General features: G+C 40.1%; 1 protein-coding gene across 1 annotated transcript; it reads left to right on the forward strand.

Annotated features, from left to right (window-relative positions):
- The first annotated feature begins 27 nt into the window (after positions 1 to 27).
- On the forward strand, positions 28 to 17,254 carry EMC8 (ER membrane protein complex subunit 8). Its single transcript, XM_065567289.1, has 5 exons — positions 28 to 486; positions 8,823 to 8,899; positions 13,128 to 13,197; positions 13,744 to 13,838; positions 14,173 to 17,254. Exons 1-5 carry the CDS (start codon positions 262 to 264, stop codon positions 14,330 to 14,332), a joined length of 627 nt encoding a protein of 208 aa, XP_065423361.1. The 5' UTR covers positions 28 to 261; the 3' UTR covers positions 14,333 to 17,254.
- Positions 17,255 to 17,670: the final 416 nt, after the last annotated feature.

The following is a 17,670-nucleotide window of genomic DNA, read 5'->3' on the forward strand; positions in this document are numbered from 1 at the left end:
GCTTTGCGACAGCGCTGGGCGGTTGGGGAGCGCTTTGCGGCAGCCGGCGGTGAGAGCGAGGGCGTCGCGTGCGGGGGACTGAGGCAGGAGCTGGCACCTTAGGGGCCGCCCGGAGGAGCCTCACGCGGCCCGGCGGGGAAGCCGCAGCGTCCCCCCCCCGCTCCCGCCGCCTATGGTGCCCCCCACCGCGCCGTGAGGCGAGGCGAGGCGAGGCGGGCGGAGCTGGGGGCCGGCCCCCGCGGCGGAGCAGGGCGCCCCAGGATGAAGCTGACCACTCAGGCCTACTGCAAGATGGTGCTGCACGGAGCCAAGTACCCGCACTGCGCCGTCAACGGGCTGCTGGTGGCCGAAAAGCAGCCGCCCCTGCCCCGCAAGGACCAGCAGCCCCACGGGCAGCCGCAGCCCCACACCCTGTTCGTGGACTGCATCCCCCTCTTCCACGGCACCCTGGCCCTGGCCCCCATGCTGGAGGTGGCGCTGACGCTGGTAAGGAGCGAGAGTAGCGCTGGGCCCATCGTCAGCGCCCTCACGGCTCCCCTAGAGCGCTAGACAGGTGGGGAAACTGAGGCAGTAGCTTCAGCGATTCCCCCCCCGAGACCGCGTGTCAGATCAGTGGAAGGGCTAGGGATAGAGCCCGGTTGTGGAAAGACTCCCTCAGGCAAAGCTGAAAGGGGGAAGACTCGCATGTGCGCCCGCATAGGTCTACAAAGACACACACCACTTTATTGCTGAGACCCACGGAATGGCCCAAAAACAAAAAGGATCCTGAGAGGCATGTAATGGCTGAGAGAGATGCAAACTCTACCTCGCAGAAGGGCTTGTAGACTGAGCCGTGGAAAAGCAGGGGTTCATGCAGACAGATGCTCTACGCTGTCTGCACTAGAGTTTTTCACTGCTGAAAACTGCCCCAGCTGAAAAGTACAGCTCCTATTTTGCTAGTGTAGACTTAGTGCTTGGCTGTAAGAGGAAGTTGACAGTTATAGCAGTATAATTATACCAGCATAATTCCCCAAGTGGACACACTTATTCCAGGTTACCCCTTCTAAATTGATATAAACTAAACTGAAAAAGGCACTCATATACTGGAATAAGAATGGCCACACAGCAGGTTATACAAATATAACTAGATTGGTTTAAATTCACAATTTTGCTTTTACAGGTATAACTTTCCCATGTAGACAAGGTCTGCCTCCTAGACTAGGAAAAAAAACTAGGCTTTTTAAAATGTTAGCTAACATGACTTGAAACACCAGTTAGCATCTAATGTAACACCTTTTAAATCGTGTTACTAGTCATGTTGTAAACAGGCGTTAAACTTTGTTTACATGCTACAAATGGTATTTTAAGTCAAGGTAAGTAATTCTTAGGGAGACAAAGTGGGTGAGGTAATATTTTTTTATTGGACCAAGTTCTGTTTGTGAGAGACAAGTTTTCAAGTTTACACAGCGCGCGCTCTTCTTCAGGTCTGGGAACTGTACTCAGAGAGTATGTCTACACAGCAAAGAAAAACCTGCGATGCTCCAGCCCGAGCCTGGAAGTCTACACAGCAATGAAACAACCCCACAGCCTGAGTCAGCTGGCATGGGCTAGCTGCAGGTTTTTCTTTATTGTATAAATATACCCAAAGTGTCACAACTAAATACAAGGTGAAATAAATAAATACTACGTAAGTAGTTAACACATACTGCAAGGGACCATTCAAGGTGAAGTGGCCAGTGATATGGGGAGGGGGATAGTGGGTTATAGATTGTTGTAATAAACCATAAATCCAATGTCTCTATTCAGTCCATGGTTCTTAGTGTATAGAAAAGTTATGAATTTAAGTCCCCAGGCTTGTCTTTTGAAGATGTGTAGATTTCCTTTGAGGATGAGGAATGAGAGGTCAGATATAGAGTGATAGTTGTATCATTTTTCTGTGTGTGTTCATTTGAGAATGTAGTGATTGTCTCATTTCACCCACATAGTTATTATTGGAGCATTTAGTGCACTGAATGAGGTACACCACATGTTGTGATAGGCATGTGTGGGACCCATGGATCTTGAAAGATGTATTGTGGGTGGGTGTTGATCATTGTACCAGTGGAGATATGTCTGTAGGTTTTGCATCTGTTGTTCTGGCAGGGTCTGGTGCCGCTTTGAGTTGGTGTGTCCTGGTCTGTGGGGAGATAGCTCATAGGAGTTGCCTTACTGGATGAGACCCAAGGTCCATCTAGTCCAGTGTCCTGTCTGACAGTGGCCAGTGCCAGATGCTACAGAGGAAGGAATGAGAACCTCACCGTAGGCATATTTGGGATAATCTGCTCCCCATATTATGTGTTATCCTGCTCTCTAACAGAAATTGGCTTAAACCCTGAAGCACAAGTTTTAATATCCCTTCCAAAATCTATTCTTGTGAATTATAACTTTGGCTATTCTTGATATCCATATAAATATCCAATCCCTTTTTGAGACCTTTTAAATTCTTGACTTCAATGACTTCCAGTTTAATCATGTTTACATTAAAAAAGCATTTCTTTCTAAAAATGCACCAGTTTTTCCTAGTCAAGACAGGGTCACAGAAACTAAAGAAATACATGTTTACATAATGCCTGATGTGGTTAGAGCACAGGACTTGGACAGGAGATGAGGGTCCTCTTCCTACATCTGCCATGGATTTGCTGAGACACCCTGGGTAACTCAGAACTTTTCTACATTAAGGAAACTTCCACTGGTATAACTGGTGTAGTTATGCCAAAGCAAACCCCTAATGTATATATGATGCACCGGTGCAAAGTAGGGATTATACCACAGCAGTGTACTGTGATTTAATCCAATAACATGCCAATGTAGTCACATTTGTGTGAATTTCTTTCTGTAGATAGGGCCTAGTTTAACCCTTCTGTGACCTTCAGATGGGTGAACTTTAAATTCATTCGTGTTTTTAAAGGGTCCTGAGCTCCTTGGATGAAAGGTGTTATTGAAGTACAGTATAAAATGTTGTACTGTATTTTTTAAGATGTGTGGTGGTCATAATGTCTTTAAATCAAGATTGGATGTCTTTTTAAAAGATAGGATTTAGCTCAACCACAAATTCTGGGCTTGATACAGGAATTACTGGATGAAATTCTCTGGCCTGTGTTATGTAGGAGATCGGACTAGACCATAACAGTCCCTTTTAGCCTTCAGAGCTATGAATAATGTGGTTGCAAGCAGACTGAGCCCTGGTCTACGGGGGGGGCGGCGATCTAAGTTATGCAACTTCAGCTACGTACTTAGATCGACTTACCGTGATGAGTCGACTGGTGCCGCTCCCCCATCGACTCTGCCTGCATCTCTTGCGGCACTGGAGTACAGAAGTTGACAGGAGAGCGCTCGGGGGTCGATCGCTGCCCACCGGGTAGTGTAGACATACCCTGACACCCACCATGACTAGCTTTAAGGAACTTTTGCTCAGGCATCATCAGTTTAAAACAAACTGAAATTGTGACTTCCCAGATTGCCTGGTACTTTGATGAGTGTCCCACATTATATTGTTTGTGTTGCACTGAAATATACTGAGCTAATATTTTAGGACTGATGTATGCTTGTGGCTTTCATTATATTAAATGTGTACCTCTTGAAGTTATGAAGAATCAGTGTTGACAAGCAAAAGATGTGACAATGCTTAAGAAACAAAATAAGGCTCAGCTTTCAAACATGGGTGCCCAGACACGGATTTTAAGATACCTAAATACAGATTTTGGCCCAGTCCTGCAAGCTGATACATAAGGGCAGATCCTTGTCCCTGTGTAGAAGCCGACTGATTTCAGTGCGGTTCCATGTGGGTATAAGGGTCCTCTCACTCAGAACTCCATGATTGGGGCCTTAGATGCTTAGCTACAAGCGGCCAAATTTGAAAACTAAGCCTGTAGTAAGAGAGAATGATGTCTCTTAGTTTTTAAAATGATTGGACACAGTTGTAGAATGTCTAGTTACTGGAGGCTGAAACAGCAAAATTTAGAGAAAATGAAGAGCCGAAGCCTTTTGAGAAACACCAGCTCTGTCTAAATGAGCTGAACTAGGCGACAGTTTGTATATTTGTTCATTTCCAGTGATTAATTGGTTTAAAATATAGGTAAGTACTCAATTCAGACAGATTGCTATATAAGTATGTCAGGCTATGTCTATTCGTACAGCTCTGCAGTGGCACAGCTGTACCGATACAGGTGCTCCGCTGCAGCACATCTGGTGAAGATTCTCTATGCTCTGGTGAAGTGCTCTCCCATCGATTGCAAGCAACAGAAGTTATGTTGGCGGGAGAAGCTCTGCCCCCAGCTCTGCTCCTGGCCCAGCTCCGCTCCTGGCCCTAGGCACAGCTCTGATTCTGGTCCCGGCACCCAGGGGAGTGTGGACAGATTACATTACGAGTAAGGGGCCTGGGGTGCAACATAAAAAGTTTGGGGACCACTCCCTTAGAGCAGAGGTCGGCAACGTTTGGCACGCGGCTCGCCAGGGTAAGCACCCTGGCGGGCCGGGCCAGTTTATTTACCTGCTGACGCGTCAGGTTCGGCCGATCGCGGCCCCCACTGGCCGCGGTTCACCGTCCCGGGCCAATGGGGGTGGCGTGAAGCCGCGGCCAGCACATCCCTTGCCTGCACCGCTTCTCACTGCCCCCATTGGCCCGGGACGGTGAACCGCGGCGAGTGGGGGCCGCGATCGGCCGAACCTGCTGCGTCAGCACACAAATAAACTGGCCCGGCCCTCTAGGGTGCTTACACTGGCGAGCCGCGTGCCAAACGTTGCAGACCCCTGCCTTAGAGTGTGTAAGTCTCCTAAGTGCAGTGGAGTGTTTCAGTGTTTGGCCTGTATCAGAAGCATTGTTTTTCTGGAGTTAAGATTCTAAACTGTTAGGAAGGGGGCCTTGTTTTCTTAGTTCCTGATCCTACAATGTGTGGCATGCAGAGGGACTGCTGCAGCCCCATAAAACACAGCTGACTTCAGTCAGGGCCCTATGTGGGCAAGTAGCTTCCAAGCTTTTTTTAAAAACAAAACACCTAGGAGTTTATGGATTAAAGCCCCAATCCTGCAAACATGCTGGGAGACTGCTGTGCCAAACGTTTTGTTGTTTATATTTTTTATTTGGAGATCCTGGAAAAATTGGGACACAGTGCAATTACAGAATGATTCAACTGTGTAAAAAGGTACCCTGGTCATGGAAGATTTTTTTTTTTTTTTTAATCCAAAATTGGACCCTGATCCTTAATGGGTCCACATGTGAAGCTCGTTATAAGATCTGGGTCTTAATCTGTATATTCTGTTTGTTATACAGCTGAAAAATTGAAATATTAGTACATTATGTAACTTAAACCTTAAAATCCTCAATTTATTGCCTTTTCACTACTTCTTATTTGTACTTGGTTATTGATTTTAAAAGTAAAAGACATGAAATCCCCAACTTTCCCACAATTAATCAATTTTTGCAAGCCTTAAGTATAAAGTTCATGAAGATGGGTTGCAAATTACAATACTTGTCAATTTTTAAAAACTTATCAAGAGCCCAAAGTCTCTTTCTCTGTTTGTACAAAGGCTAAGTATTTATGTAACAGCTCACAGTAACTGCATTGTAGTGGTTTTTAAAATGGAGCCTGTTTTGCATGTAATGTAGCAATATGAATACAAGGAAAATCCTGAGTTAAGGAACCATCTTAAGTGAACAAGTCAATAAAATTCATGCAGTTAAAGTTGATGTCCTTTTCCAGAAACACCTAGATATCCAAAGGGTCTTGCAGTATTGGTTGAATTTAATGAGGGGATTTTTTTTCCCCCAAGGCCTTTTACTATAAACTCTTCCTTGGGTGAGTAATCATTACCCTGGAGGTGAATGGACTGCTTATGTGAATGAGGATTTTCTGAGTTATGCATGAGCATCAAATTGAGTTAATATTTTCTAAATCTAATTCTTAGTTCAGAGGATACATTTTCAGTGCCAGCCTTGTCCATTTTAAAAAAGTTCTAAAAATGAGTATTAAAGGAATACCCCAAAAAATCCTATTGATATCAAATGACACTTGAAATGATGTCATAGCTCAATTTCAAATTACACATGGGGAAAGGAACATGTACCAAGCCACGTGTGTCCTGTAGGCACAACAGCTTTAATGGAAACATTCATAGTGTTTATCAGGCGTTTTCAGCAAAAGGATTGGAAGGAATAAATTTGCACGATTCTTAATTTGCACATTTTGTTTTGAATTTGAAATCAAGTCATTTTTAAAAAGCAAGTTACGAAAAGTTTCAGTTACTGCCTTTGACTCCCCCAGCCAGTTGTTGTAGTTTTACAACCACACTTTTTTTCTTTTTTTAAAAACTCCTTCCTGATGTGCAGTTGCTCCCCACTGACTGGTTATACATGAGCAACAGTGACACAGCCTGTATACTCAGGGCTTATCTATACTCGCAGATCTTTCAAAATCCTTCATGGTTGCAGTACTGTGGGTGCAGCTCCACTTCTGGGAGCAATGGTAGAAGCTCTGGGGGAAGATCCTCTTCTAGAGTAAGCTGACTTCAGTGGAACTATGACAGTTTAAACAAGCTGAGGATCTGCCCCTGGGGTATACTGGTCACTGGTATTTTTACCTTGTAAAACGCTTTGACATCCACAGGTGAAAAGCACTATATAAGAGCTAGGTATTGTTGTTTTTATCACTTGTCTCATGTTGACCTGCTCTGATCAGGATTAGACAACAGGAATAGAAACATCAGTGGCCAGTTGATGGTATTGCAACAATGTGGAATTTAAGGAAAAGTGCTAGTGTAAACCTAGTGAAATTGCTGTTAAATTCAGAAAGTTAACAATCTTTGTTTACAGAACAAGTTTTTTCACTGGGTGAAAGTTTACTTTAAAAAGAAAACTGTCAACTTAAAAGTTACACTTGTTTGAAATTGTTTTCAGGAGCATACACAGTAAAAATGTCAGACAAATGTAATTTTTAAATTGACCGTTTACTTTAAAAAGGAAACTTGTGTCAGGATTGCTGGCTTTAGTGCCAAGGTTTCAGCCCACTAGCAATTAAAAACTGAAATCATAAACCCTTGAAATGGGGTTTATAATTGCTCCAGTTAAGGGCCAACTGCTGTTTCAATGCCAGAAGATGACATTTTAATAAAACATATAAATCCGTGTCATCCCCTGTGGATGAGGGATTATTCACATGGCTTTCTTCTGCTTAGACAGTTTAATACTGTAATTATTCTACTAAATATGAAATTTTTGATTTACAGATGCCAAAGTTCAACATCAAATACATTTTGGAATCCATTTTAATCAATCTATTTGGGTTTTTTAAAATGCATAGTAACTGGGGAGGGAAGCACTAACTGTTTTCTCCACCTCCCAAATTTCTGGATTATCCTGGCCTGATACTCTTAATTGTGAGCAACAGGAATGGTAGATGTGTATTTTCAAAACAACAGAGATAATGGACCAAATTCAGAGCTGATATCCATTGTTTTCCAGTTATTTTTTTCCTGCTTTACACCAGATTTGAATTTGTCCCTTTCATTCAAAAAAATATATAAATTTCCATAGATTTTTTTTTAAAGTATTTGCATATGTGAAGTCTTATTAATAGAACAAGGGACCATTATGATCATCTAGTCCAGTGACTCTCAACCGTTCCAGACTACTGTGTCCCTTTCAGGAGTCTAATTTGTCTTGCATGCGCCCAAGTTCCACTTCACTTAAAAACAACTTGCTTACAAAATCAGACATTAAAATACAAAAGTGTCACAGCACACTATTACTGAAAAATTGCTTACTTTCTTATTTTTACCATATAATTATAAAATAAATCAATTGGAATATAAATATTGTGATTACATTTCAGTGTATAATATATAGAACCATCTAAACAAGTCATGTATGAAATTTTAATTTGTACTGACTTCACTAGTGCTTTTTATGTAGCCTGTTGTAAGACTAGGCAAATATTTAGATGATTGATTTACACCCTGGAAGACGTCTGTGTACCCCCAGGGATACATGTACCCCTGGTTGAGAATCACTGATCTAGTCTGACCCCCAGTATAACACAGGCCCCCAGTAATTCCTGCATCAAGCCTGTGTTTTGTAGTTGAGCTATAGCATGTTTTTAGAAAGGCATTCTATCTTGATTTAAAGACGAAGTGATGGAAAATCCACCCACCATCCCTTGGTAAATTGTTCTAATGTTTAATTACCCTCACAGGTGAACAATTAAGAAAAAAGAATCTTGTATTAATGCAGATCCCCCTAGCAACTGGGGTGATTTGGAAGAATGAGACAATAGAATTTTTTGGTCACGTCTTTCAGTTCTGAAATTTAAGGCATCAGTTGCTTTTTAAAGAAAACATTATACAATATAAAAATGTATACATTTTAACACTGTGAACTTCTATTTTCAGCAAAATGGATGCAACCATCTTGTGAAGTGGGGTTATAGTCTCACATCCTGTACATTTCCCTACTTCCCACTGCCAACTAAATACTAACAGAAAATAGCCAGTAACACCTAAAATTTGATTCCAGTGGTTACTCAAGCGCTTCAGAACAAATTCTGTTCTTTGAATTTCAGGCTGTACATCACAATTCAAATATCTTCTTGTTCAACTTAATTTCATTAATGTTTTATATATCTTTTCCCTAATACTTGTGTTTCTTCCTGTGTTGTGGTTAAGAATATTAGCATTTGGTTAACTTCATTAGCAATTGGCTAAAATGATATAAGGTTTCAATTGCCATTTTATCCTCAGGAAAGATGTATACTTTTTGGTAGTTTTGTTGTGTGATTTTTCTGGACTCACAGTTGTTTTGATTACTCTTTCAGATTGATTCTTGGTGCAAAGAGAATAGTTACGTGATAGCTGGATATTATCAGGCTAACGAGCGTGTGAAAGATGCCAGGTGTGTCGATGCAATATCTCCTCCTGTTTACTCTCTCATGCTGCATTTGTACTATGCCAACAAAAATAATTGCACGTATAATCTGTGAATGTTGTTTAACTTTGACAACTGTCATGTGGTTTCACCTTGTTTCCTTAATACTATTCGATATCTGTGAAATGTCTTTTGTGTAGTCTCAAACCTCCATTTTTCCAGAATTACTCCTATATCGTAGATGTTATAGAATTGTTGGATGTTTCAGTGCTTGCTAATCAGTTTAACTGGCAGATATCAGGGAAATTCACTAGAATTCACAGATCTATTCATGAATCTATAGATCTTTTAGGAACTCATTTTGAAGTGATTTAATCGTTATCAGATTATTTAATTGCCTCTAATTTTTTATGAAACTCTTTGCCAGCTAGTCATGGAATTGTCTTGCAATGGTACACCATGTAAGTAGAGCACAGAAGTCATTTCTTACTCATCGCTTCCCCAAGATTACTTTTTAATAACAAGTTGTAAAATTTTCAAAACCAGCAGTTATTTCAGAGTCTGAATTCCATTGAAAGTCATTGGGACTTAATGTACTTTTGAAAATGGAATTTAGGCTTCTAATTCACTTATGCTGTTTTTGTAAATTTTACCCAAGATGCACTCACTGTAAATTAACTATAGAATTGTAACTGCCATGTGTTAATCCTTTTTTAAAAGTAAAGTCCACTGTAAATATTTTACAACTAAGACCAGGGAAATTTGCGTCACTATATTTGAGTCACTATAACTACACTGAGATGTAGTCATAGTGATGGAAGCGCCTAATGTTGTAGACACACTTTGCCAGTGCCAGAGGAGACTTGAATTGTGTGATTTGTAACTTGTACATTAGTGCAATACATCTACACACTGGGGGGTTGTGCTGGTTTAGCTATACTGATGCAAAAATGAAAACACTGTAGACCGCAAATTTTATTTGCAGTCCTGTCAGAAACACTATGCTTTTTGAGATACAGTAGTGACACAATGAATTTGTTGTCCGCTTTGTGTGTCACTGCTGTAGATTAATACCAAGTTACTTAGGCTCTTTAGTTCAGCAAATAGTATTTTTGGGAAAAGCTTCAAAATCACACTCCCACTCAGATGCATCTGCAACTGCGTACCTTATCTTAAAACTGAGTAATTCTATATTTTCCATCTCATTAATTCAGCTCATTAAATAACCAATAAAAGTCATCCTAAGGGACAATATTTTAAGTTTACACATGTATAGTGAATATTTTTTCTTCCCATGTTTAAATCATTAAGCATAGCCAGTATTAAGACTAATTACAGGACATAAATGCTTTCATTTTAAATCAATATTAACCTCTTGTTCTCAGTAAAAACATTTTAATTTATTCAAGCCATTTTGTTGGAGCAACATTTCTTCTGGTCTTGAGGGATATCTCCAAATAAAAATTCTCATGTCTCTGAAGCTAGCAGAGGAGTTGAGAGTTTGATCAGTTATGATTTAGATGCAAGCAGATTTTCTTTGGAATCTACTAATTCTAACATAACGGGACGGAGTGGGGGTTACTTCCACAATACTTTAATACCATATATGCTTCAGCATATGACTTGCTAGAGACGCTATGAATTTTTGGAGATGCTGCTGTTGATTTTCACATTGCCACAAGACTAGCAGGAAATATAAAATAAGGCATTTAAGGAACTCTCAGCAGAGACTCTCTCTGTATATGTACAATGACTAGAGCAGTGCCTCTAGATACCCATAATATTAATAGATAAGGGGTTAAATCCTTCTTACGCAAATGTGCCTATGCCTTTTAGAAATTCTAAACTCACAGTGAAGACTGAATCTGCTGAAAAATACAAACTTCATCTATCGGTTTGTCTATATACACTCTCTTTCTCTTTATATATATTCTAGTCTGTGGAGGATTTTCTGATGGTCTGCAGAACTGCATTTCTCAGGTGGTGATGCATCTATCACTTATTAAGTTGTGATGCATTCTTCTGATAATAGCACCGTCTGGGACATTTTAAGACTTCCAGAGGTATTTTGGACCAACTACACTGAAACACACACCTGTCTGAACCCAGCACAGCTTTATTTTGGGTAAATTCAGCTGTGATCAGATTTTCTCCACCAAGGCTGAAGGAGTGGCAAACCCAGGACAACAGAACTGAATTCCAAAGTGACCTGAAGGGAGTAAAGCAGCAATTGCTGTAGGCAATGAGGGGACATTTGGGACTATTAAATGTAAACCTCTAAATGCAGGCAGAAGAAATAAATAGCAAATCTACAAAACAGTTAAATTCCTCTACGGCCTAAATAGCCACAATTATCCCATTAAAGTGAACTTTTCATCTGACTACTGTCTGAATACTATTTGCTCCTGCAGAGAAATTGTGCATTTGGAATATTGGGAATGAAGGGAAGCTAGTATGCAAGAGGATCTGTAGTAGAAGTTTCACACATAATGGAAGTTTAAGGATCACTGCTCCGGACTTACTAGTTAGAGCAAAGTAAATCCATTAAAGACTTCTAGAAACATAAGAGGAGCACATAACTTAGATCTTCCAAGGGAGTGTGTTTTACATGCACTTGGGTAATTTGGAGGAATATTATGCACTTATTCACTTTAAATTGATGAATTTGTTTGCCAAGATACCCTTGCATCACACAGTGACTCTACCTTTTACTACCTTGTTAAAGAAATATCAGTACATTTGCTTACTAGTGGAACTGGGTATTGAATGAGTTTTAGATGTAGATTGGTGAGCAAATTTAGAAATATCCTTTTCCAAGTTCCTGGGAATGGAGCAAAAGATAACCATGATATTCTGGATCTGGTGGGAAGGTTTGGAAGCTGCAAACTATTGGATCCACATCAAGTCTGAGTAAGCATTTACTGTCAAATCATGGAAATGTAGTTCTGGAAAGGCCCTCGGGAAATCAAATCCAGCCCTCTGTTCTGAGGCAGGACCAAGTAAACCTAGACCATTCCTAATAGGTGTTTGTCTAATCTAGTCTTAAAAACCTCCAGTGACGGGGATTCCACAACCTCCCTTGGCAGCCTGTTCCAGAGCTTACCTACCCTTATCATTAGAAAGTTTTTCCTAATTAATTTAAATCTCCCTTGCTGCAGATTAAGCCCGTTATTTCTTGTTGTACCTCAAGTGGAAATAGAAAACAATTGATCCCTGTCTTCTTTATAACAGCCCTTCACATATTTGAAGGGTTATCATATCAAAAGGTCTACCTCAGTCTTCTCACCCCCGCCCCCAGGTCTAAGCATGCCCAGTTTTTTTTAATCCTTCCACATAGGTCAGGTTTTCTAAAGCTTTTATCACTTTTGTTGCTCTCCTCTGGACATTCTCTAGTTTGTCCACTTCTTTCCTAAAGTGTGGCAACCAGAATTGGACACAGTACTCCAGCTGAGGCCTCACCAGCGCTGAATAGAGTGGGGCAATTACTTCCCTTGTCTTACATAGGACAAGTTAATGCACCCCAGAATATTAGTCTTTTTCACAACTGCATCCCATTGTTGACTCATATTCAATTTGTGATCCACTATAACCCCATCTAGACAGTTATTCCCCATTTTGTAGTTGTGCATTTGATTTTTCCTACCTAAGTGAAATACTCTGCACTTATCTTTATTAAATTTAATCTTGTTGAATTCAGACCAATTCTCCAATGTATCAAAGACATTTTGAATTCTAATTCTGTCCTCCAAAGTGCTTGAAATCCCTCCAACCTTGGTGTCCTCTGCGAACATTATAAGCATACTCTCTACTCCAGTATCCAAGTCATTAATTAAATATTAAATAGTACCATGTCGAGGACTGACCCATGTGGGACTAGATACACCCTACCAGTTTGACAGCGAACCATTGATAACTACTCTTTAAATACAGTCTTTCAACCAGTTGTGCCACCCACCTTATAGTAATTTCATTTAGACTGCATTTTCCTAGTTTGCTTATGAGAACGTTATATGTGACTAGCAAAAGCATTACTAAAATCAATATATATCATGTCTACTGCTGGAACACAGCTAAGATATAGATCATGTGCTAAAGGGAGATGATTCAGTGTTTTCTTACCCTTCTGACTTAGATCAGTTTAATATCTTGTTCCTGTTTGCTACAACACTGTTTTTCTCATGTCTCTTCTCAGCTCTTATTTCCTACTGGTTTCAGCTGAAATATATAGTACAATTAACTTGACCTTCTTCTGTAGTCCAAACCAGGTCGCTGAAAAGGTAGCCTCCAGGATTGCAGAGGGCTTTAGTGACCCAGCACTCATAATGGTATATAATTTCATTTATCTCTCTTCTGATTATAATCACAATATTAGAATGAGCGTTTAAATCCCATTTCTTGGCTCTGTTAATAGAGTAATGTGATGACTAACTTGCTGAGCCCTCAGCGTGCCTTGGGGAGTCCCTTGCAGGGCATTCAAGCAACCCCTTTTGGCCAGCAGAGCAGTTTCTGTGCTCTAAAGAGAGCCTACTTCTGGCCCTCCTTGGTCATGGAGAGAGTTGCTGCATTCTGTGTACGTGGTGGGAGAGTAAAGAAGGCATTCTTCCAAAACCTTTCATGACATAATGGCTTACCTTCTCAATGGGGCAAAAGCAATGGTGGGCTACAGTGTAATGTTGGTGGTTTAAAAGAAACCACTTTAGACCATTTAAAAATTGGCACTTCAGAAGCAGCAACAAGATGGAAACACTGAATGGATTAATGGAGGTGAATGGAAGATGCTATGATGTTCAAAACCACACTGTCATTTTTATATCATCTCTTTATTTGGGATCTTGAAGGAAAGAACATGATTTGTTTCTGTTGCATGTTAGGTGGATAACACTAAATTTACGATGGAGTGCGCAGAACCTGCCATTCATGTGTATGAGCATCATGAAAACAAATGGAGATGCAAAGACCCACATTTGTAAGTAATATGTTTGTATCTAGGTTGTGATAAAGAGATGTTCCTTTGTGTAAACAGCTGTAAAAAGCAAAATTGTCTTATTACACTTGAACAACATAATATAGAATGACCTGGTAAGAAGAAAACAGGCAATAGTTGACCATGCTTTGAAAGCTTTCCTGTTTTTCATAATGTTGAGAGATACGTCTAGCTTATAAAAACAAAACTCTGTCAGTATTCTGCCTCCTAAGCTGTAGTCACACTGCATAGTGCTATGGCTTATGTTTTAATTGAAAGAGCTGGTGGAGATCATTTTCCTTGAGAACTATTAATTCCTAGTTATTTTACATTCTAGTGATTATTGTGAAGACTGGTCTGAAGCCCAGAGGATCGCCGTATCTCTCTTGGACAGCAAATCCTACGAAACCCTTGTGGATTTCGATAATCACCTAGATGACATCCGGAATGACTGGACAAACCCAGAGATCAACAAAGCTGTCCTACACCTATGTTAGGGAGGCTTCCACTGACTGATTTATGGGCATTTCCACTATGTTGAAGATACTTTAAAAAAATATTTTTGAATGTAAATAGAGTTATCTTCAGTACATTCTGGGGAACGCCAACAGCAGATTTAAAAAGAACGGCATGTCACTTGGAAAAGGTAACGTGCCCATAAGCAGTCAAATCTTTTTAATGAGAATCCTTAGAAGAAATACAAACTGTCAGTTATAGCCATCCTTGTGGATTCCATCCCAGTTGTAGTGATTGTTGCTATAACCTTTAAAACCAGAACTACTTCTGCTTGTCCAAATTGTTCATATTAAAAAGTTTTGACTAACCTTTTATAATCTTTAGAGAGAGTAATTTTTAAAGATTTATGAAATATCTTTCAAAAATGAATCTTGTCCTTAGATGAGATGTTTTTAAACTCTTTAAGTCACAAATGTATAAACAAAATCCAGTGGTAACTGGTCTTTTGACCTGGTTCTTAACTGGCATTATTATTGATGCAGTAGAATAATGCTAACTGCTAAAGATTGTACTCTGTGCACATATTACATTTGTTCTGCAGCAGTTTAGCATATCATAGCTACAGAATAACATATACTGAAAGCAATATTTCAAATGCTGCAGAGATTCCCAACCACACTGGGACTACAAACAGTTACAGAAATAGTTACAACCAAGGCCAAAACAAATCTTAACTTTATGGTTTGTGAAGGACTTAGAGCACAGTAACGGTTTTGAATCAGCTACAAGGCTCTCTGTAGGAGTTGAGAAAACAAGAGAAGAGTAAAATGCCATCTTGATTATATGCAATCTTTCTATCTGGATTTTAAACAGATACTCTTAATTCTGAGCTGATTCGCACATCCATTCAAATAGGACTGAAATGTACCTATCTGTAAATTAAAGGCAACTGATCTGTCTTTAGCATATGACTCAAAGGAACCTTGAAACACTCTAGTTCATCTTAAATCTATCTGTTTATCTAATTAATATCTGTTTCTAACAAAAGCTTACCAGTTGATGGGGAAGCTTTATAGCAGAATTTCTTTTGTCATTTTTATATGTATTATTTTGTACCAAGTACACCAAAGGCATTGTACCTTACCTTCTGTCTCTTTCTTTTAGCTATGTTACTATAGAACTTGTAACAACTTAACCTGGGGAACCTAATGAACTTGAGGGGATAAATTTTATATCATTCAACACTTTTTAACAGTAACAACAAATGAAAGGAAAATGCTTTAGCTGACTGCTATTGTAGCTTGTCCCCCACCATCTGAAAATAAACTTGATGACATGGGGAATGTCAATCAGATACTTTTGTGGCATCCTTGGTGGGGTTGGGTGAGGAGAGAAGCGGGTAGGGAGGAAAGGAGCGGAAGATAAGTAGACTCAATTACTGACTGCATAGTGCAGTTAATGCACTAACTTGTCTTTGACCTTGAAAGACCTGAGTACAGTTCTTAATTAGATCAGAAATTAAGATAATTTGGTCTCTTGCTCATAAGAAGTATTTGGTACACACACACGTTGCAACACAGTTCGCTCAAAGTAAGTTCCCTACCAAAACAAACCCTTCACAATGAAGATCCAGGTGCAGTATTTATCTCCTAATTTTTTGCTTTTTTCTTAAAGCAAACTTTTGAAACTTGGGCAAAAAGTAAGGGATGAGATTTTTCAAAACCATTCTTGAGTTGACCTCGGTGTGCTATTAAAGTCAATGGGAGTTTTACCATTGATATCAACAGGAACAGAATTAAGGCCAAAATCCCATTCTAAAGTAATAGTTGTTATGAATGAGGATTACAGAAATTAGTGCTCCCTTTGTTTCACAGTGATGATAAACTAGTTTGGAGCAGGATGAAGCAGACATCATTTGGGGAAGTAAAATGCTGAATAGTCATGGCTGAACAAGTGTAACTGAAATCTAGTTGACAACCAGCGAAACATGCTGCTATTCCACAGATTTAAATATACTAGCTCGTGGAGTGTTCCCGGTAGTACATGTACAGAAAAAAACATTACCAATCATGCACATTGTATAAACAGAGCTTTTCAAGATGTTTGCAGAATATAAGGCAAAGCCTATGATATGCTATTCTTTCCAGGGACAGATGTTATTGTTTGCCCCTTTTTGACCTGAGTGGCTAGTCAAAGTTTATGGCCCTGTGGGTGATCTAGTTGGGAGCAGAATTTGGTGATAGTCGGGTATTTCTTCAATGCAGTTTTGTTTATTTACAAAGACTGTACAAAGTGCTGTGTCTCTGAATGCAGAAGGGATCAAATAACCGGAAACAGCTTCTTTTGTTCACCAAGAGCAGCCTTTTCACCCTGTACCCCGACCCAAAAAAAAAGTCTCCAGGTTTTTTCCAGGGTCCAGCCACATGCTTTCAGCTGCTTCTTCAGTCTGTCTCAGTCTATTCTCAGTTTGTGTGTGTTATCTCCTGCCAACGCGCACACAGTCACAATACCCAGTCGAACCATCTGCCCACTTGGTGCTAGTTTCTGAGCAGACTATTAGGCTCTGCTTCAAGGGTGGCCCCTTAACTGTCTCTTACAATTGACTTAAAGGGGGGACTCATTCAGAGATCAGTTTAGAGGTATAAACTGAACCCATAACAAAGTTTCACTTAACTGATAACATTATCCTAACAAGCCACTGGGAATTGAACTGGTTACACGAAGAGTCATTAAACAGCACTGAAATACAAGCTGGTATTTCTTTGAAGCTACAGGAAATGCATTTCTCATTCTTCCTAACTAGATGTCATGTAATCAAGTATTTGGCCACATATGCATTCACACACTCTAATTCGTTCTGTCAGATACTCAGCTCTTATCCGGTTAAGGCTTCCCAAAATGCTAAATGTTTTGTAAAGATCGATTTTTTTGTTGTTGTCAAATAAAATTAACTCAAAGCAAAATATGTATCATTGGGGGCTCTAATCTGATAGAAAAGATAAATGCTCTTGCTGAGTAGTGTATTGTTAAACCTTGAGACTTTGCTGGAAGGGACAGGAGAGAAGCACCATATGCTATCCTCCCCTCCCACCTCTCCCTCTTTTGTTTGCTTGTAGGTTTCTAGTGAGGTCCATTGGACATTTGCCCATCAATAAAGCCAGAGGCTGGTTTTAAACAAACAAAGGGCAGGTGCAGCAGGGCACCAATGAGACTTGCCCCATCACCTGGACAATTTCCATCCTACCCCTCTCATTTGCATTGAAAGCTGGACAAAAAGTTATAAAGGTGAACCTTGGACTTGCTTTGATTCATGTTGGTTGCATGTGAAAGGAAGAGAGGAAGCAGGTAATCTCTGTGAGGACGGCTCTCTGCCTACATG

Source organism: Chrysemys picta, chromosome 14 (assembly GCF_011386835.1).
Source record: "Chrysemys picta bellii isolate R12L10 chromosome 14, ASM1138683v2, whole genome shotgun sequence".
NCBI classification, from domain to species: Eukaryota; Metazoa; Chordata; order Testudines; family Emydidae; genus Chrysemys; species Chrysemys picta.